The 21,627-nt window shown below is 41.0% G+C and overlaps 1 protein-coding gene across 2 annotated transcripts in view; it reads right to left on the minus strand.

Moving 5' to 3' along the window:
* The window catches only part of tmem132e (transmembrane protein 132E), a 556,143-nt gene that overhangs the window by 17,143 nt on the left and 517,373 nt on the right, over positions 1 to 21,627 (minus strand). For both annotated transcript variants that reach the window (XM_049591246.1, XM_049591245.1), the window contains exon 7: positions 15,387 to 15,666. In XM_049591246.1, coding sequence (XP_049447203.1) covers positions 15,387 to 15,666 — 280 coding nt within the window. The remainder of the gene's footprint in view (positions 1 to 15,386; positions 15,667 to 21,627) is intronic.

Raw genomic sequence — 21,627 nt, forward strand, 5'->3', positions numbered from 1 at the left:
GATTCAAAAATACACCACATTGTACACATTGATCGTCTAGATAAAAAACTGTAATCGCAGAAACTAATCTCGTTCTGGGTTATGATCCTTGATGGAAACATATCACACGGTGTAGGCATTTTATTCCTGAGTTGTCATGTACCCAATTTCAGGGATATTTAAGAAAAATCAGTTTGTCACTACAGATCAGGAGCTGCAGTGCAAGTTTAGTATCAGCGCCTGTTCTTCCCCTAGTCTCTGCTATTTTTGTAGCTTCAGCTGGCACACATAGACCCTCAAACGCCACATAAACCTGTTTCATGCATGTTATAGCCGTCTGTAGATCTGTTACCCCAAATCTACTTGTGCATAACCTGTAAATTTTTCAACTAAAATATGGCACCATTTGAACAAAATAGCACAATAAGAACATAGAATGATAATAATTAAATAAAAGCATACTCTATTTTAAATCAATAAGCAGCCGAGCACACATTTTGGGACATGAGCGGTACCCAGTGATATTTATAGATAAAATGGTTCACAGGAGTTGCCACCCACAGTTGCCAAAATACAAAAAGAGGCTTGAAAACAGAGGCGCTCAGAATGATTCATTCCTTCATTTTATGTGCAAGTATAAAGGCTGTGAATATCATTACGAGATGTTAGATAGCTCCCTGACACTTAATGTTGTATGTGAGGCTGTCAAGAAAACAGTGACGTTAAAACTGACATATTTGCTTATTTCCTTGACATATTTTGGCCACCCTAGCAGCATGGTAACAAAGTAAACGTTATACAAGATAGAGGAGATGCAAATTCAGAATACAACCCAACCACTATATCCTGTATGCTAAATTCTGAGTCATGATCTCTTGTTTTTCATCCAGTTACTACTGATGCTATCACAATCAATAAGACTCCCTCCACCTACACATGCTGGATGCAACACGTCCCAGAACGTTCTGTGGGTTTTTTTTCCACAGACGATATGAGAAACTTAGGAAATCAGTAACTGTGGAAAAAGAAAATGAAGCAATCTGAGGGAAAACGAAGAACCAAATTGCTGCACTTCATCAGCAAATACACCCTGGAATACATCACAAATATCACAAATTGATAACAGTCTGGGAGAAAATCTTTTCCCCCCAGGTTTTCATTTTTAATGTGACAAAAGCTTGTTTGAAGTGTAATTTCTTTCTGCAAGTGCCAGCAGTTCTCTCCCCCAAGTATTATTGTAAGAACAGAAGACTGCATCAGTGCCAATGGAGTAAATGATAAACTGTAGCCCTTGCTGCATCATTATTTTCAGACACAGTATTTGTGATACAGATCTTTCATTTTACAATGACCAATTGGTCTGTGATTCACCACACCATGGATGTTATACTTTGCCTGCTTTATGCTATCTGTTTTACTCAATGTAGAGATTAACAAACATGATCTTCATTGAATTGTTTTAGGATGGACTTCCAAATAAAAAAAACTTAGTCATATTATTGTTTTTAATTTTATTGACTGCACTTATTATTTGAAGACAATAGATGTGGAAGCGCTGCTGGGTCCTTCTGTTGGTCACAATACAGGTGCTCTTTGGATACTTCAGGTATAATATGCACTTATTATTTGTTTTATTTAGTTATACCAACCACATAATGCCGGCACAATGACCAAACACTGCTAATTTTGCCATGCAGCCTTCTTTTCTCTAAGGGGACCAGTTATGCTTTTCATTATTTCCTGTCATATATATAATGTTACAGTAAAAGATTTTCATATTAAACGTGGCCAAAGTTTTCAATAATGAGGTAAACCTATGTATAAATAATTCTGGTGAGCGAAAGGCTCAGGCCTCAGACCCTTCTGAATACTCTGTCTCCAACGTTTTTTTCTATTTTGTCTTCAAGATTACGTCAACTTGTGATGGATTTCTTTTTATGGTCATTTGCTCCAGGCACACTACTGCAAGTGTTTACATTATGTAGAGTAAACTGCTACATGTAATTACATGCTAAGGCCAGAGAAACTGGTTGGTTGCTGACGTTGTTAATTTTTCCCTGTTTTTGGATCATATTCCTGTTGAAATATGTCAGTTCGCATTCAGAGGCTTATATTGGTGATTTTCTAAAGGAGAAAGTGTTGCTTTGCACTGTTACAATCATTACCTAGCTGCAAGTATACTGCTACATGTAGCTACATGCTAACATCAGGGAAACATGTAAACTTGGTTGCTGATTTTGTTAATTTTCCCCCGCTCTTGGATCATATTCCTGTTGAAATAAGTCAGTCTGTATTAAGAGGCTTATATTGGTGATTTTCACAGGAGAAAGTGTTGCTTTACACCATTAGAGTCATTGCCTGGCTGCAAGTAAACTTGTACATGTAGCCATATGCTAACGTCAGAGAAAAATGGAATCTTCGCTGTTGATGTTGTTATTTCTCCCAGACTTTGGATCATATTCCTGCTGGAACATGCCTGGTTGTGGAAAGATTGGATTAGAAGCTTGTATTCTTGATTTTCATGGCAAAAAGTGCTGCTACACTAGTAGCTGTGTCGCCATGTACTACACAGTGTACTACACAGCACATGGCTACATGTAGCATCACACTCCTGCTGCAACATGTCTGGTTGTGTTTAGAAGCTTTTATTGGTGATTTTCCATGATAGAAATGAAGAATTCTACATTACAGTCAATCCCTGCCTGTAATAACGATGCAGAGAAGCTGCGATTCAGAGTGCCTGAAAACCCTGACCAATGAGAGCAGAATGGGCCTCTTCAGGAGAGGGGCTTAAGGCCCAGAAACACCAAACCAACATCAAAGAACTCGTGGCGACAAAGGCCGTCTGTTGTGTTGACTCATGTAACTTGTCTCTCAGTGAAAAGTAGCACCTGAACACACCACAAACACTACAGCCAATGGCCAATTAGCACATATGTCCACATATGTACCTGTGTGAGAGGAAATAACTCCCCACACCAACAGGCAGCAGTAGTCTGTGTTCTTCATTCAAAAAAGTAAAGCAGAAGACCAAGAGGATGGATTCAAAGAGCTAGTTAGCCAGTTAGCACATTAACAACACAACATGATGTTGAAAGAACAAATTATATTTACCGTGCAATTGCGAACAACAACATAAACAATTACAATCCATTTCTGCTATGGCTAAAAAAAAAAAAGCTTACCTAATATAACAAGTTTGTTTCGATATCACGCCCTTTTGACTTTAGTCATTTGTTTGCTTTGCTCCCTTCCGTTTCTGTTCTCGTGCGCTGAGCTGAACTGCCAATCAGAGTGATTTCACTAAGTGATGGGTTCTGCAGGCTCCAGCACCAATTCAACATGCTGAATTGGATGAAAAAAAGCCAACAAGGGCTGACTAGTGCCAACGGTACAGGACACACCGCAAAAACTAGGGCGACAAATGGCCTGACGCTGATCAAATGCCGACCATTGGCTTGGTGTATGTGGGCATTTCAGACAGAGGGTGAATACAGGTGATTCAGCAGAGACACTAGGAGGAATCTCATAGTTTTGACTATTAAAGAATGTAAACATGCTCTGGTAGAAACCCAAAATACAATTAGGAACCTGAAAATGAGCACTTTAATTTCTTTAAAACTCATCTGTGCTTTGTTACCTTTTAGTTTTTATATTCATGTCAATGCGCTCCCTGTCTTTCTGTGCTTTTAAGAAAAAAAGCTCTTTCATGTCACATTCATCAAGCCAATTTCAACTATTTGAATCTTGTGGCAGGGTTTATTTAAAATCCTAATTGGAGCAGGGACAAAGCTGGTGAAATAAGAAAAAAACATCTTGAACTGAGTCTGTCCCTGTTACTTCGAAAACACTTTCTCCCCCTCTGATGGTGGGAGATAATTAACATATGAAAAGCCAGCACCTTCTGGCTGAAAGTAAACAGAGCTATTTTGACAAAATTTAACAATGTGGGATGAATATTGATTCATAGCTACACCGAGTAATGAATGATGAATGTGTTCCATGTCTGCGTTTCTGTCTGCCAGCGAGGAGAGGTCAGCTGTAGTTGTGTAGCTCCTTCCAGCCCAGCTCCCAGTTGAATTTGTCATCGGTGCTGCAGGCAGGGGAAGTGAAGTGAAGCACGAAAGTAGTTACACTTTACATGTTCCTCAACTAGGAGCTTCTCTATCAGTCACTGCTGAGTGCTCTGCTGTGTGTAGTTGTGTATGGCGTCGCGTTGGCGGCCTTCACAGGAAGCTGCGGCACTATTTCACTGATGCTTAAGGCAAACAGAAGATCAATGATGAGTCCGAGCAGCAGATTGACACTGACCAGCACAGTTTCTTCACTAAACATGGGCGAGCACGCACTCATGCTAGTGTATATTACTTGCATCACACTACATTATCTTCTCTCTACTACACTCCACGCTTCTCTTCTCAAACCTTGCATTCAATAAATCATACTTTTGTACTGCAGTGCAACGGGAACGTCAATAGAAGATATATTCATGCAAGCTGCAGATGTAGTGGGTACCTGATGCTGTTTCCTGTGGCAGAGAAAGGAAAACAAGTCACCTTTCAGGCAACAAAGCATCCTCAAACATCTACAGAAAATTACACAGATCAGTTTAAAGGGAGCAGCAGTTTAAACAGACCTTGAGAAGAGATCATTAACACCTTTTTTTCCCCCGACTAAAGGCTATGCCCTATATCACCATAAGCTGCTAATACAGGGCTCTGCAGAAGGCAATTTAAACCTTCACTTATACTTTCATTATGCTTTATTACACTAAAATAAACGAGCTGCTTGAAAGTTAAAGTTGCGAGTACAAAGTACATCTTAATCACAAAGTTGAGCAGCAGTAAGAGTCTGTCGTACTCACTAATTGGGAGACTGGAAGGGCATCTTATCAAACAGTATGTGACATTATACTGTGTGAAGCCAGCATATTGAAAGCACTCCACATTTTTTGGAAATTCAAACAGTTTTTTCTTGCTGCCACTTGGGACAGCCAAAGTGCGAAGGCACACAGTGTAGTTTTATCTTTGTTTTTAAGAAATAGACACACAGCTTCATTTGAAATTCTCTTGGAGTGTAAATAAGAAAATAGAAAAAAATAACACAGTTGTAGGATTTTTTTGTTGCACGTACTAAAGTCAGATGTGTTCCTTGTGTCCCTCTGTAGAAACAGATATCTTCCTAAAATGTGTTGTTCAAATTAAGTCATACAGTAAATTTAGAGCAGCAAATAATATTGTACTATATAAGCAAGTTAATATACTATATCTCATTCACAGGTAAAACATATAAAAAACGTTTACCTTGACAACTTTGCCCCTGGTTGCTAATATGGACATAAAGCTCAGGTGGGGTGTTTAATTTTGGCATCATTGGGCAAAAATCCCATAATTATGTTGAACATATTGTAATTGAAGTGGACTGAGAGAACACTAGGCTGCTGCACCTCCTCTTGGCTCTGTTTTCAGGCTTTGGAATATCTCGGCTGTGAGCCTTTCGTCAATCTCAGGTCATTTCAGAGAAAAGGCGATCCTATTGGGTGTTGAACAAATGCACATCCTGTCAGTGAAAGCCTGATTTGTTTCCAACAAACAGCAACTTTCACCTGAGAAAGTGGTGTTTGCTTCCTGTAAGATTAACAAGCCAAACCCTGTTCTTTTTTCCTAAACCTAACCACATGTTTTTTGTTGCCCAAACCCAACCATGTGCAATTGTTGTTGAAGGAAAAGAAAATATCAATTTGTGGCGTTGTACCAACGTAGTGCGCTTATTTTAAAGGAGACCGTATGTAAATGTTACATTTCCTGTGAAAAATAAAGTGTATTTTGAAGAAGACAATGCGTGTGACAGGCAGAAGTTGACAGGGTGTCCCAGAATGTCTACTAAAGGCCCGAGGCTGCAGCTTTAGGTTTACGTTGATGTAAGCTAATGCTAACATTAGCTGGAGCCTTGAATCACAGTGTGTCCTCCACCCCACTCCCCGCCGCTACAGACCACCTCAGCAGGCAGCAGCTGTGGGGACAAACCTGCAATCAGCAGCCACAGCAACCCGTATCTTGCCAGTAGAAAGCTTTCCCACCCTGACTTCCTGCTGGATCAGCAAACTTTCTGTTGCTGCCATTATCTTACCTGAATCAAAAATCTATCTATAGACTCCAGAATGCACAGAACTCAGCTGCCAGGCTTTTAACGAGAATGAAGAAACGTGATGACATCACTCTTGTTGTAGCCTCTTTACACCGGCTCCCAGTATGATTCAGAACAGATTTTAAGATTTTACTGATCACTTTTAAGGCTCTTCATGGTCTCTCTCCCAGCTATATCTCCGACCTCTTAGTGCCGTAAACACCAGGACATACTTTGAGGTCCTTGGTTAGAGGTCTTTTGTCTGTTCCACAAGCTTGGCTGAAAACTAAAGGGTACAGAGTGTTTGCTGTTGGGGCACTGTGGCTCTGGAACAGTCTGCCTGAGGAAATCTTGTCGGCCGAGTCAGTGATCTCTTTGAAGTCCCTTCTTAAAACATACTTTTATCTGAGAGCCTTTCCTGATTTTACTTGAGTTTTAAGTCTATTTCGACTGCCTTTTATTTCCTCAGTTTTTATACACTAAAATGTTTCCATCATTCATCCATCCACATTCATCCGCTTATCCGAAGACAGTACACGAGGGCAGCAGGCCAAGCAAGCACCTCAGACGTCCCTCTCCCCAGAAACGCTTTCCAGCTCCTCCTGGGGGACCCCAAGGCATTCCCAGGCAAGATGAGATATCTAATTCCTCAAGCGTCTTCTGGGTCTGCTCTGGACCCCTGACCCCTTTCAACGCAAAGGAGCAGCGGTTCTACTCCGAGCTCCCTCCAGATGTCCGCGGTCCTTATTCTATCTCTAAGGCTGAGCCCAGACACCCCACTGAGAAAACTTATTCCAGCCACTTGTATCTGTGATCTCATTCTTTCGGTCACTACCCAGAGCTCCTGACCATAGGTGAGGGTTGGGACATAGATGGACCAGTAAACAGAAAGCTTCTTGTTCACGAGTGAAGGGAAGCTTTCGATGTTTTTATCAGTTATTTTAAAATGTGTTATTTTCATGTCTTGTCTGTTTTAATTATTGACATGTAAAGCACTTTGTAACTCTGTTTTGAAAAGCGCTTCATGAATAAAGATTACTATTATTATTACTGTTATTATCATTTTACTACACAGATTAGCTGATGCTGCTGCTGGCCACCAGCCCGCTGTGACACCCAGTGATGGGGTGTTATGCTGGCTGAAATCAAGCTGCCACAGCTGCCGACCAAAGCTCCGGAGCTACTGCCTGCTCTCATCCCCAGGCAGCAGTCTATAGTGGTGGGAAGTGACATGGAAGAAGTACAGGATGACTAGTTACCTAATTCTTGTCTAATATGTGGCCTGATAAACAGAGAAAAAGAAAGCAGGGCAAGGAGGGGCTGAATTTATGCACGCAACTCGACAATGCAGTAAGATTAAATATATCAGTGTATAGGAAACACTGGGTTACTGCATAAAGTGTGTGCATATGCCCATGGTCGTCTGGTGGGAGGGGCTTAGAACAGAAAGGGGTGAGCTGCAGGGGGAGGCTGTATTTTCAGTTTCTGTCACTTTTTGTTTTTGCCTTTTCCAGGTTTCTGCCTACCCCAGTTTTAATATTCAGCCCACATGACACATGTAACAGGTAGTATCAGTTAACCATGTTAGACAGTAACCTGTGTACAACATCAAGACAGCAAACTCCCAACAAAATACAATTTGCTATTCAGAAGAACAGCTTTATCAAATTGAACCTTGATCCACTTTTTGTGGACCTGAGTGACAGATCAGTTTAGTCTGGTTACGCTCTGACTTGTACAAGCTCGAGCCTTCATCTTGTAGAAATGACGGCCATTTTTCATTAAACCCTCCATCAGCGTAATCAACACTGACGAACTCTGAGACGTATCCTGCCTGTTTCTGCTTGTTTGAACAAAACACAAAGTGCTTCTCTTCCAAGAGGATGAAGTTCTGATGAAATACAAATGTAATACCTCTTGAAACGCAGCAGGGAAAAAAAAGAAGAAGAAAACATGACCCTCGCTTTCAACTTTTATTGTCCTGTAAACTTTCAGGCAATTACACAGCTTCCCACGTCGCAAAGTAAGTGGGTGCAACAGCTGCAAAATAAACCTCTGCACCCCCCTCTGCAGGGCAAGGGTTCCCTCGACAGCTACAGAGCCGCACAACCGAACAGTCTGCCCAGAGTCCCTGATAGTCGCTCCAATAAAACTATTACTTTCTTGGGGGACATATTCAACTTTATTAGGCAGATCAAAGTATGGAGAGACAGGAAGAGGGGGAATGACACGAGACAAATGTCCTGGGTCTTAAGACATTGCTCTTGTGTATGTGACATCTGGGAATAGAGGCTGTAATGTGGGAGTTTGTTTTGACATTTTATTGCATTTATTATCTTCACACCTTCATAGATTATATAACTCTCTATATTTTTAAAAAGATGTGATAATATTTGAAGAGTCTTGCTGTTTTATATAATTTAGATGGTCTTAAATTGTGGGTGGAACTTGTTGTACTTGAATATTCACTCTACAAACCTCCAGCTTGTGTTTTTTTATGGTTATGATAAATGGTCTGCACTTGTATAGCACTTCTAGTCTTTTGAGCACTCAAAGCGCTTTTACACTACATGTTACAAAGATGCTGAGAAAGTGATTCATGCCTTTATTCCAAGCCGACTCAACTACTGTAACGCACTTTTTACTGGCCTCCTAAAAAACACCACTGAGAGACTTCAGCTCATTCAAAACTCTGCAGCTCAGCTTTTAACCAGAACCAAGAGGAGAGAGCACATCAGGCCAGTCTTAAGCCCCACACACTGGTGGCCAAGGCTACCATACATGGTGCCACCTGCTACAGTGTAACCATTCACATGCACTCATACACTGATGGAACAGCCACTGGGAGAAATGTTGGGTTCAGTATCTCGCCAAAGGATACTTCAACACATGTACTGGAGGAGCCAGGGTTTGAAATGCTAATCTTCCCATTAATGGATGACCCGCTCTGCCTCTGAGCCACAGCCACCCCATGTGACTGACATCATTTTTCCATATAATCCATTAAAATCATCCAGTGAAGTTATTGTTACAATAGGATTCAAACAGTTGAGATACGTACCACACTGCAAATACATCATAGAGTAAATACTGGACTATAATTTTCCGGAGATATTAAAGATTCTCCAGATTGGACTCTATTTCCATGGTTGGTGTTTGCAGATATTAATGAAATAATCTCGGATGAGACGACCAACAGTGAATTCATCCAAGTCTGGCTTTTTGCTTTCAGAAACAGCTATTGTCCAGTAATCTTCTGGATTAAACCCCCAACTCCCCCCCAAGTCATCACTCTGCCATATAATCACAGGACATAAACAAGCCCTTTACAGAAAAACTAGGATCTGCTATCTTTCTAGTTAAAAGTTTAAACCTCAGATATTTCCTCTGTTTTTTGTCCTCATTTAAAAAGACCTGTCAGATCTAACACAGAAACACTTAATTCATGCAATAATCCTCAACCGTCTGTCCAAAAAGACAGAAATCAAATGACTGCACTAAGTGAACAAAAGCTGCTCCTTCTCTTTATTCATATTCATGAGCTGGTGGACAATTTGAATCAGACTCCGAAGACTCAAAGACTAATTCAAATCCTCTGAAAGACTGAAATTTTCGCTAAGAGGGCCATTGTTGAGACCTATACTGTTCACTTTCAGAAAAATCTGCATAATAATTTCACTGTTCTTCGCACTGCAGACTGGAGGTCCTTTACTGTAACTTCTTTGTAATGTGAGTTTTGTGAGCCATCAATCATCTCATCCCGCCGAGATCTAATTTCTGTTTCCTTCATGGTGTTTTAACATGAGACTTTTTAAGGAAGGATTTTTTTTAAGTTGCCTCGCACATTTGGTTCATTCATTCACACCTACAGGGAGCGAGTTGCAGGTGGAGGAGGCAGCTGGAGTTTAGGTCTCAGTGAACAGCGATCACTTGACTTACACATAATAAAGTGATGCCATGCTGGGAGCTTTAATTATGACTGAGTAAATTAGGAGTGACGTCTTCCTATAAATATGCTTTAACTGCTCTTATTTTTATCAGCCGTGTTCACTGCACGATTCGAGGGGTGGTAATGCTGGTCGTTTGTACACTGGTCCAAACTGAAATATCTCAACAGCTATTGGATGGATTGCTTTAAAATTTTGAAACAATTTCTGAAACATTAAACCTGCTTAGCATATTAGCTTTGTCCTTCTGAGCATGTTAGCATGCTGACATTAGCATTTTGCTCAAAGCACCAATGTGCCAAAGCACAGCCTAACAGAGCTGCTAGCTTGCCTTTAGACTGTAATGGCTGAAATACATGGGGCACGGAGGTAATGCATCACATGGGCGGGGCAGAGCGGGGTTTTTTACCGGGCTAGTAAAAGGGACGAGGCGTTTAACTGGGACTAGGCTTTTAATTGAAGTTTATCAGAATCTGAATGTTGCCCTCAAAATCCTAAAGTTTTGAGGAAATGTTCCTCCGTGAAATCCTCCACATCATAGCCCTACCACTCCTGACTCCTCCTGCACCCACACCTCTCTATCTCCAAAGAACTACCAGCAACAGATGCTAATAGGGTTATAGTATTTGTGTTCTTTGGTCTTCTCACCCTCACGCCACTTTTCCAAAGATTCAAAAATCCCGAAGCCTCTACAGTCCGAAAAGTGTCCCAACAGATTAAAAGCCTATCTTACGGCAGCCCGTTATACAGAAAACAAACACACACTGCTTTGGAAATAGCTACACTCTCTCCAAACAGAAGCATATGGCTAATTACATGGCCTTTCAGAACAATAACATCAACATATGATGAATTATCAGCACACCTTCCTAGCAAATTGTTCAGGAGAGCGCTCGCACTGCTATGTTATTGATTTTTTCCAATATTTTGTTGTTGTTCCAAGACACATGTGTGATGTTGTTGGTTACATGTAAAGAGTTTTAAGGCACAGATCCGTTCACACTGGTGTGGCTCACTTCAAACAGTCTAGGCAGAGAGATCAGATCTGGGGAGAGCATTAATCCCTGTAATGTCAATTTAGCCTTCGTCCGGCTGACTTGAATGGTGGTCAACTGATATCTAACATGATGAACATCATGGATTTGCTTATATGAGAAAGGAGCCTGAAGGCCACCTGATGGAGGACCCATGTTTTCATTTACAGATTGCAGTTTTCCAGTGACTGAAGTAATCCACACCAGCTCTGGCCTGTTGTTCTTGATCAGTCCACTATCTTTTAAAGTTATTTGTGGGATGTAATAATTCCTGAATGCCCTATCTATTTATTTATTTACAATTGCTATGACACAGTGTGGCAAGTTACGTCTGCTGGTAAATTGATGTATAATTATTCATACCCTTCAACAGATTACAAATGATCCATTGCCCATTTAAAATGATGGATTGGCAACTTATATCTTTCCTCCCTATTTCGCCATCATCGGACGCATCCATCAGGCGACCATTCTTTCTCCTGACAGCCTGAAATTGTGATCTTTCATGGTGATCAAAAATCTCACCAACCGTTACTTCTCCCTGTCCCCATAAATGACCAGTGAAGCATCTGTAAATCACTGCCCAGGAGTCATAACTTGTGCTGCTTCCTTTTTTTAAGGACTCCTGAACCTGTCTTGGCTGATGCATTTATATGCACTTTACGTCAGACAGTTTTTTTACTTGAGAGAAGTGGACACCAGCAGCTGCATACACAGGCCGAGAGGTTGTTGTTTTATAACAGACAAAAGGTGACAGAGAAAGATGGAAGGGACAAACAGATTGTGAAACTTTAAGGATGCATCTTGTTAATTACAACTTTGGTGTTCTGTTCACAGTTTAGGCTGTCACTCCAGATGCTTTTCATAACATTGTACTTCTCAAGTTATAATTTTCAAAATGGCAAAAAGAAATTAAACAAGTGGTTGTGAATAAAGTATTATCATAGCCAATAAAAATGATCACCAAAACTACCAAAATAATATAATTTTGTACAAGACCTGCATTTTAAAGCTAAGCAGGAACTGTCAGCTACTGTTTGTAAATAGCATTTCACACAGAAGTGAAAGTGAACTGGTACTGTTTCAAAGATTTTCTTATGCAAGGTTCAGACTACATGACATTTTTTTCCATTCCGACAGTCACTATGTCAGATTAGGCATTTATGGAGTCATAAAATCTTGTTGTGGTTTGGCCAACAGACACGACAGACTACATGTTCATCCATGACCAGTCATTGCTGGTCGTCTTTCAAATTCCTATTTTTATCATTATTACTTCAGTTGCTGTGGCTGTTCATGTGCCAGCTGAAATATGGTTGTAATAATGTAAAAAGTGCCACCAGATGGCACTGCTCAGAGTCTGCCACCTGGTTGCCGCCTTTGAATAAAGTCCTGATTTCACCTGCACGGTGTGTCCGGCAAAGTCCAGAACTTAAGAAGAAAATAAGAAAATATAGGCATAGGGCAGAGTTTCTGCAGATAAATACACCTCCACACACTGCTAGTGGGTCATAAGTGATGGTTGAGAGGGATTACTCCTGAATGAGTTTATACGTTGATTTTGGCAGACCACAGAATGCAAGGCCAGCCCTAGAAACACGAAAGTCTGCCCATGAGAGATTAAGTATTGAGGTTAAACCGCTGGTCAAAGTGATTGATGATGTGAGTGTCAGTCTTTCCCCATTGGCTGTTGCTCGTTTCTGTTTAATCAGGCTGTTCTGAGAGTGTGATCAGGTATAGCCTTCCTGTATCATCAAAAAGTTATCACATCTGTTTCAGACTGTGATGGAAATCATTGGTAAGACAGATCATCATAACCTCCAGTCTCTCTTTAACCAGTGCGTACTTTAACAGGTAGAGAGGATCCTTTGTGATCCATCCCATATCCTGCAGTCTCAGTATGAGTTGTTACTCCCAGGCAGAGGATACAGAGCTCAGCGGTGCAAACTCAATCGGTTTAAGAACTCTTTGGTGCCTGTATCAGTTGGTATTTTTAACAGTAGCCAAAATAAGCAGAGGTTACAGAGGCTGTACAGCAAAACTGACTGACTGATTGATGCCTCAGGGTGTCTATTTATCTGTTGGTTATGTTTTTGTATTTTTATGTGCTCTTTTTTATCTGAATGTCTTCTTGTTTGCTGGTGGTGTGTGTCCACGTGTGCTGATGGGAGTCCAAGTCAAATTTCCCCATGAGGACAATAAAGTATCTATCAATCTATGAATAGGTGCTGACAGCGCTGCTGCAACACAGACTTCCTGTTTATTTTTGTAAACTGAAATCATTTACCTCAGTGGAAACAAAGCTTTTATTTACTTTCATTGTGAAGACAATAAAGCCTCCACAAAATAGCATTTGAAGTGTGTGTGATTTATCCTGGCTTCATATGGGTGGTGGAAAGTCTGCTAGCTACTAGGTTAATTTATGCAACGGGAACTGTCATAGGCTTATGCTAATAATGTTAGCATGTTGTATATGTGGAGAAACAGTGTCTAGTATAAGGCAGTTGTTTTGTCTGTGAACCTTGTGAGTTCAAATGGAGCCGAATTTTATAAGGTTACCTTTGCTGAATGTTGCTGTTGTCCCTGGCTTCATGAGTAGAGGAAAAGACCGCTAGCCGCTATGCTAATTAATGCAATGTTAAATGCCATAGGCTTATGCTAGTAATGTTAGCATGTTGGATTTTTGGGGAATATGTGTCCAGCAAAAGACATTTGCCTGTGAACCTTGTGCATTAAAATGGAGATAGATTTTGTACTTACTTCTACTTAGGTTTCTTTAGGTAAGTTAGCTGAAACAAATTAAACTCTACAGCACTTCACAGAAACTAGCTTTTATCTATTTATTTTATTTATGTATTATTGCAGAGTGACACATTATTATTAATGTCATGAGTGTGAATTATTAACCTTATACACCTATGGCAGTGGTTCGCGGGTCCATTCTGAATGGACCACAGGTGACTTCCATACCTGTCAAGTTTGTTAAAATACAAACTTTACTTTGAAGTACGGTGAATTTCCGGTACAGAGCTTTTACTCTGAAGTGCTATTTCCTTCTGTGGAGTGAGTGGCTAATGGGCAGCTACTTGACAGAGGCAGTAAACTAACTGGACGACATGTCCAAACACAAGTATGATGTTGAATATATTAAACTGTGTGGATCTTGAACTAATGCCTGGACCAGTTGGGAACCACTGATCTATGGTATAAATGCTCAAAATGACGTAGACCACTTGTGTTGGCTTCAACTACAAATCAAACTTTTGCTAAGGAGGGGAGGGTTGTGTTAAAATCAGGGGTGTCCAAACCTCCTTGAATGGGGGCCAGATAAGACAAGTCAAAATACCTGAGGTCCAGCTGCTTCACGCATCATATGGGTTATTAGAATATAAAGAATCCTGTGCAAATGAAACAAACAATTCTCAACAACTCCTGTGTACTTGTCGCCTCACTGCTTGGTCCCCAAAAACACTGTGTCACAAAACATAATTTCACAAGTTCAAGTGTATCAATGTTTTCTTACACTCCTACTTTACTGTGGCCACGTCTGCTACCTAGCAGGATATGTCTGTTGCTAGGTAACTGTTTGTTTGCTCATTTACCATCTGGAGACACATTAGTCCCACCTGTGTAATTCCTACTTCGTGCATGTCTGCAAACTGTGTGACAGTCCTGCCATCGAGAGGTGAATGGAAAAGATGCGAAGTGAGCTTGCCTGAATACCAATAATGTGTGGGGCCACATATAGTGTAGTTTGAACGACAAGCCGCAAGCTGTTTAAAATTGGTCCGCAGGCCATGATTGGCCCCTGGCTCAGACTTTGGACATGCCTGTGTTAAATGATCAGTGAGTACAGCTCCAGAGAAAGAAGGTCCCTTCTGCTGTCTGAGTTTAATGCTGCCACTTCCTGTTTCAAATCAAAGGCCACGGTTATTTACATGGTCCAGCCGTATATCAGATTGTAACCTCGTCTTGTTTAGGGACAACCTGCATGGTATAGCTTTAATCAATGCATAAGCAATCTAAAAAAGAAACCAGCTTCTTTAGCCCCGGCAAACAGCATCTGTAAACTCTGAGAGAGTGATGAGCTCTAACTTTTAAATCTTCCTTCCTCATCTCTTTAACTCCACCTTCAGTTTGTGTGTGTGCGTGTGGTAGCTGCGGTGCACATTCCAGGAACACCATGCCCGCTTTCAGGCTTCTCACTCAGTCATATCATTTGTCATCACAAGGCACTTAATTTTTCACTGCGGATTTATGTGAATTCTCTGCACTGAGGTGTAGAAGGCGGTGTGTTTACCTTCAGCACGGTGGATCCCAGCTCCAGGCCCACCAACACCGTCCTGTCCACCAACTCGGCTATCCTTGGGTCGGCCACCTTCAACGAGTCCTGGACCAGGTCTGTGACATCCACCTGCCAGTCGGGCCCCAGCATGGTGATGACCTGGTCGGTGCCCTCGGTGGAGGTGGTGTGGAATTGGGTAAGCACCTTAACCAGGGCCCGCTGGTACTGCAGGGTGCAGCCTCGGCTCACACGGCGCTCATCGTCCTCATCGTCTGCGTCGCTGTCCCTGGTGCTCCTAAGATGGAGAGAAAAGGGGAAAAATTATTGTGATAAAGAGAAAAAATGCATTAAACATTCCTCTATATGGTGTCAAGGATGAATTTAATAAAGTAAGTGCTATTCTAACCCACCCATCAACGGCGTGGGTGCCAATTTTAGGCAGCTGTGAGTTCCCTGCAACAAAGAAACTGAGGTGGAAAACTCAGCTCCCAGAATCTGCCCAAATTCATCTGGAAATGGCCACTGAAAAGATTAAGAACTCCTCATGAAACATTAAAAACTTAAAGCCGTCACCAATCACAACCAGTCACTTCTCTAAACCGAGCAGCTGCTGCTAAATTATGCTCAGCACTGTGGCATGATGCTACGTCTCAATGTGTGCCGTCTGTTCTTAAGGGTCTCTACTCATTTTGTAATTTGACATCATAACTGTGATGAGAAACTCGGCACCACTCCACACGAATCCATCATATTATCTGTTCTGATGTAACAGCGATGAGGAAAAAGATCCTCAGGGCCAGGAGGGAGGGAATGATAGGCACCAGAAAGCAGAGTTTTGGACCGATGCCCTTCTTATTTCACAGGAGCCCTGGGCAGCGGGGTTAAACATGCCAGGTGCATCCCCCACTGAGCACAATCTGCTCTACAACAAGATGTATGAGTTACCCAACTTCGCTCAGCACACTTGACAGTCTGCCAGTTCCTCCTTAAAAAGCACTCTTCTGCTTAATCTTAGCTTTGACTTAACTATATGAACGACTTGAGATTCAGGAGAGGCAGCAGGGTTGTCAGCCACTGACAAAGTGTATATCCCACCCACTGATTCAACGAACTGGTCTGATTATTAGGCTAAACACTTCTGTCCCGAGGTCTCATAACCGCTTAGAATACACTCCTTCAACATCCAGATGCATTGTTGCGTGCACCTCTCCACCTGTCCCACCTACTGGGCTTGATTATTAATTCATCTTAGCATGCCTCCTCTCCACACCTCATCCTTCCCAGCTGTACTTCAGCACTCTGCTCTGCTTATAACTTGGCACTGGCAGGTTATGTGATGTATAGGAATAAAATACCCCCCCATAAGGCTCTCATGGATCATTGGAGGTACCTACATGTAGCTGTTCATTCAAGCAACTTTAACGTACCCTCATGAACCTCTTTCGCTCTGATTAAGCTCGGGTCACCTCGGTGTGTCTATGGTTGGTTGAATGTGTTACTTTGAAATTAATAAAAAATGCAAAGCTCTTTCACAACAATGTGGTGAATTCAATGCTATGGAAAATATCGTCTTGACAGGTAAAAAGCTACGGACATTACATTAGTCAGCACAATGATGCATAGCATTAGTACAAACTGCATGTATGCAGTCAGTAAAACAATAACCACAACAACAAAACATAACAACAAAACAAAAATAGCATGTAGATGCAACAACCTGATCTTCCTGTAGTAAATTAGACATTTGCAGGTTACAATAATCTTGCATGTGGATTCTATCTCAAATATTAAAGAGGACCTACGCTCATTTTTAGGTTCATACTTTCTACTAGAACATGTTTACATGCTTGGGGGCGGCTGTGGCTCAGAGGTAGAGCGGGTCGTCCACTAACCAGATGATCGGTAATTCAATGCCCAGCTCCCCCAGTCGGCATGTCAAAATATCCTTGGGTGGGATACTGAACCCCAAAAAGCTCCCGATGGCTGTTCCATTGGTGTGTGAGAGTGTGTGAATGGTTACTGAGTAGCAGGTGGCACCTTGTATGATAGTCTAAGCTACCACTGTGTGAATGGGTTAATGTGATGTGTAGTGTGAAAGCGCTTTGAGTGGCTGGAAGACGAGAAAGCTTCCCTGCTGAAAAAGCACAGTCTGCTTTGATTGTTTGACATTTCCAGGTCTTTCATTTATGGCGGCTCTGCACTGTCACTGCAGCCCGGGAATGACTGTAACAGCGAATACCTGCAATTTTTACTATGAAAAATCACCAATAAAAGTTTCTAAACAAAACTGACAAAACTGACATGTTCCAGCAGGAATATGATCTGAAATCGGGGAGAAATTTACACTCCTGGAAACCATGATTACATGTTTCCCTGACATTAGCATGTAGCTACATGTAGCTATGTGTACATTTGTAGTGTGGTTGGTGCAGGGGAATGACTGTAACGCAGAATAGCAGCACTTTCTATCATTAAAATCATCAATAAATGCTTCAAAACACGACTGACATGTTCCAGCACGAATATTATCTGAAATCAGAGCGAAATTTACAACACTGGCAACCAAAATTACATGTTTTCCTAACATTAGCTTGAGCTACATGTGGCAGTGTATGCTACGTCTGTCAAAACTGAATATTCAGAACAGTCTGCCTTTAGGGATTACTTCTACATACATTTACCTCATTATTTGAAACTGTGGTAACGTTTACTATGAACATCCTTCATTGTAACACTATGTATAAGACACAAAATATGGAAAAGCATCACAGATCCCCTTTAAGTTTGTACAAGCCTTTAAAGTTGCATACCTGTCGCATGCATGGCCTTTACGTTTTTTTTTTTTTTTTAAATTAAGAAATAAAAAAACAAACCATTAGCAGAATTGTTAAAAAATTTAGTATGCATCATTCTGGTTGAGACTTGACCATTTGGTGCATTTTTATTCATGGGAAGTGAAATTAGAGTAAAAGAACCAGAGGAAAACGATAGTAATTTATCATGAAATTAGGACCAGCAGAACAAACCTGAAAAAAACACTTTAACCAAACTGCTGAAAATAAAACTCATTTAATGAGCAGTCATTAGCGGTGGCACTTCACTCTGGGCTTTATCTGTCTAGTATTTGCATGTTTTCTTCATCTACTGGAGTTTTTTTAATGTTAAAAGAATTAAAAAAGAGAAAATGAAGAGATTAAAAAAGTTCTTCATCACATATTCAGATTCAGAGAACAAGGGCTAAAAAAATACAATTAAACAACATTGCCTTGCGGATATTTTAGTAAATTGTTTTAAATTAGGGATGCATGATAATATCAACATGTCATCTGTTTCCGCAGATACCGGCTTTAAAATTAAATATTAGAACCGGCCAACATGCTTTTTCTCAATTTGCACAATGTCACACAAAGTACACACAATAGGACCTAATGCTGTGTTCCATTTACCTTGGACGTTGCAAATTGGAGCTGGGAATGACGTCAAACACAAGTTTTAGTACAACAACTCGAAAAACTGAGATGTTATTAGCAATGCCACTTCAAGCTAGGTTTGACATTGTTAGCAATGCCAGTAGTTAACAATGCATCAAGCTGTTTTTTTGTGAATACAAACACTGTAGCAACATGTCCACAGATAGAAGTTGTGCTGTGTGCTGTGTCTATAACTTATTTAAAAGACAGAAGAGACAGTAAACAGTGCATTACTATAGCTTTCACTGCTGTTGATGCACCGAGCCGCAACTTTGGAGTTTTGAGTTCAGGGTTGGGGAGGTTCCTCCGACTTTACGAGGCGGAAATCCGACTTCAGGGGGCGTTCCAGTTAAAATTCCAACTGGTAACTTGCTGCAAAGTCTCAGGGCTGCTGTGAAACTGCGCCAACAATTGTGCAGGCAACAAAAAAGTTTGTCTTGGGTGCGTTGGTACATGAGACAATCAAGAGAGGACCGATGAGGAGATACACGCACACCAATGCAACTGGGTTGGACCGCCACAGAAAAAGGTCCACAGGCTGAGATCAATGCAAAAATAGTCAATTTATTTACGACAGCTGTGCACAAAGAGAAGGGAACTTGGAAATTCTGACTTTCCAGGAAAAGAAACATACCATAACAGTCCAGATATCCAGTCCACTGCTGCATCAATCCTGACCATTAAGTTTTTTAATGTTTTCTGTGACCTCCAATTTAAAAATGATGCGTAACTTAATTTTGAGTACCTTAATAACTCAAAACCAGATAACCTAATCAAGAGCAATCGCCTGATGTTTTTTTAATCATCTTAAAAGGTAATAAGAAGACACTAAACTGGGAAACTAGAACCCTAAACTGATTTTAGGTACAGTGCATTTTTCTTCCTTTTAATATTAGTTCTCTGGCCCGGCTGACATCTGGACTTCATACTGCGGCCCTCTGTGTGTTGGAGACTGACAGTGTTATCTTCAGGTCATGTAGTTGCTGTTGTACTTAGGTAAGTGAGTTAACAGCAGACGCTGAGACTGCACACTCAGTTACTCATTCAGTTAAAGACGGAGAAAAACCCAATGAGACAGTAAGACTCTCTCTGTCTCTGTCAAGGAGTTTCACAACTCTTGGCTCAGGTCAGTGAAAGTTTACCTTCCTGAGTCTGTACCTGAAAATAAGGTTGATATTTTTTCTCCCCAAGAAGAATATTGTCCGTTCTTATTAGAGTCTCTGATACAACCGTACAAGCTGAAGCTTCAGTGCACACGGGCTGCCCGCCCGATTACACTTCCTTTCCTTTTTTAGAGCATGTTGCTGGATAATGCAGCCAGTGAGCAATTCTACTGCACTGTAGCAAAGGCCCACTGCAGGCCAAGAGACCTTGCTGCGCATGAAGGTTCAGAATGTGTCACGTTGCAGAAGTGAGGGGATGTAGGATGGAAAGGCTGCAACGGAAAGGAAAATAAAAGGAGGCAAGGGAAGGAGTGTGGGAGGTTAGAGGTTGTACAAAGGAGAGTCCGAGCGCCTGTGAGAGGAGGAAAATAAGCAGGAGACTGAGCGATGGGGGATTGACGGGAGTTAATGAAAAGACAATAATTCAGTCTAACAATCACAAAATGAAGCAGCTTAGGAAAGTCTGATGCAGATAATCATCACCATTTGGTGTTAGGGGAGTGTGTTTGAGATGACTAACAAGCTGCTTTATTTTGTAACAGAGTTCTTACTTTGAGGTTTTATTTACAGTGCATTGTAAGGTCTTTGCAAACATCAGCTAATTCATTATCGCAACACACTATAATGACTGTAAACAAACAAGACCAAGGTCAACACAAATGGATCCTGATATTTCCTGCCAGTGCTACAGGGCCTTCCAAAAATTAAGATGATTTCTCGTAAATCCTGTTGCTGCCTGTCCGTTTAACGCATACCTCGTCACATATTGACATCTGGTCATGAACCCTCCATGTCCAGACATGACATGAAAGGTACCCTGGGTGCGTTGGTTGTTGACGTTCTCGGACGCCGTGTCAAGTTCTGCCTGTTACATGCATTGTCTGTTTTCAAAATACACTTCATCCTCTTATTCATGAGTAGATGCACGCTTCCTTCTGCGTGGTGATACAGCTGACAGATGTAGTTTGGTGGACAGAAAATAGTTCCTTCATGAAACAGCTCATGAGGCCTGTGGATTATTTTGAGTAAATGGGTCATGATTTCTGGAAAGAGACATTGCTGTTAACTTTTTTTAGATATATTTTTTGGCACTTTAAGCACCACAAACAGAGTGCCATCTAATTCAAGAGAAGGCAGACATCTCATCATTAGGCCTGATCAGAATTGTTTTCATTTTGTTTCAGTGTTTCACTTCTGATGATTTAACTTTACTACATTAAAAGAGAGTCCCAAAGGCGGTTCCGTGTCTGTCAGATGATATGAAGGGGATACTACAATATCAGCAGAGCAATAACATAATGCACAGCGGACTTTCGAAGAGGTAGCATTTTTTCTTGAAACATTATGACTTTATTCTCATTAAATTATTTATTTTTGTTATATTACAACAATTTTTTTCCTCAAATATAACTTTATTCTCCACTCCTCAGAGAACACAGATATGTGGTATATGTTTTAAACGTGCAGAAAGTTTTGAACAGTTGAGAAAAACAGTCGAAAGCTATACAAAATGACTGAGAGCCTCACTGCATCTTATTCTATAATATACAGTATATAGACAATGAATCGTCAGCTGTTGTCTGTTTGTATTGTTTTTACATTAATAAAGACATTTCCATTATA

The sequence above is a fragment of the Epinephelus fuscoguttatus genome, linkage group LG12 (assembly GCF_011397635.1).
Source record: "Epinephelus fuscoguttatus linkage group LG12, E.fuscoguttatus.final_Chr_v1".
Lineage (NCBI taxonomy): Eukaryota > Metazoa > Chordata > Actinopteri > Perciformes > Serranidae > Epinephelus > Epinephelus fuscoguttatus.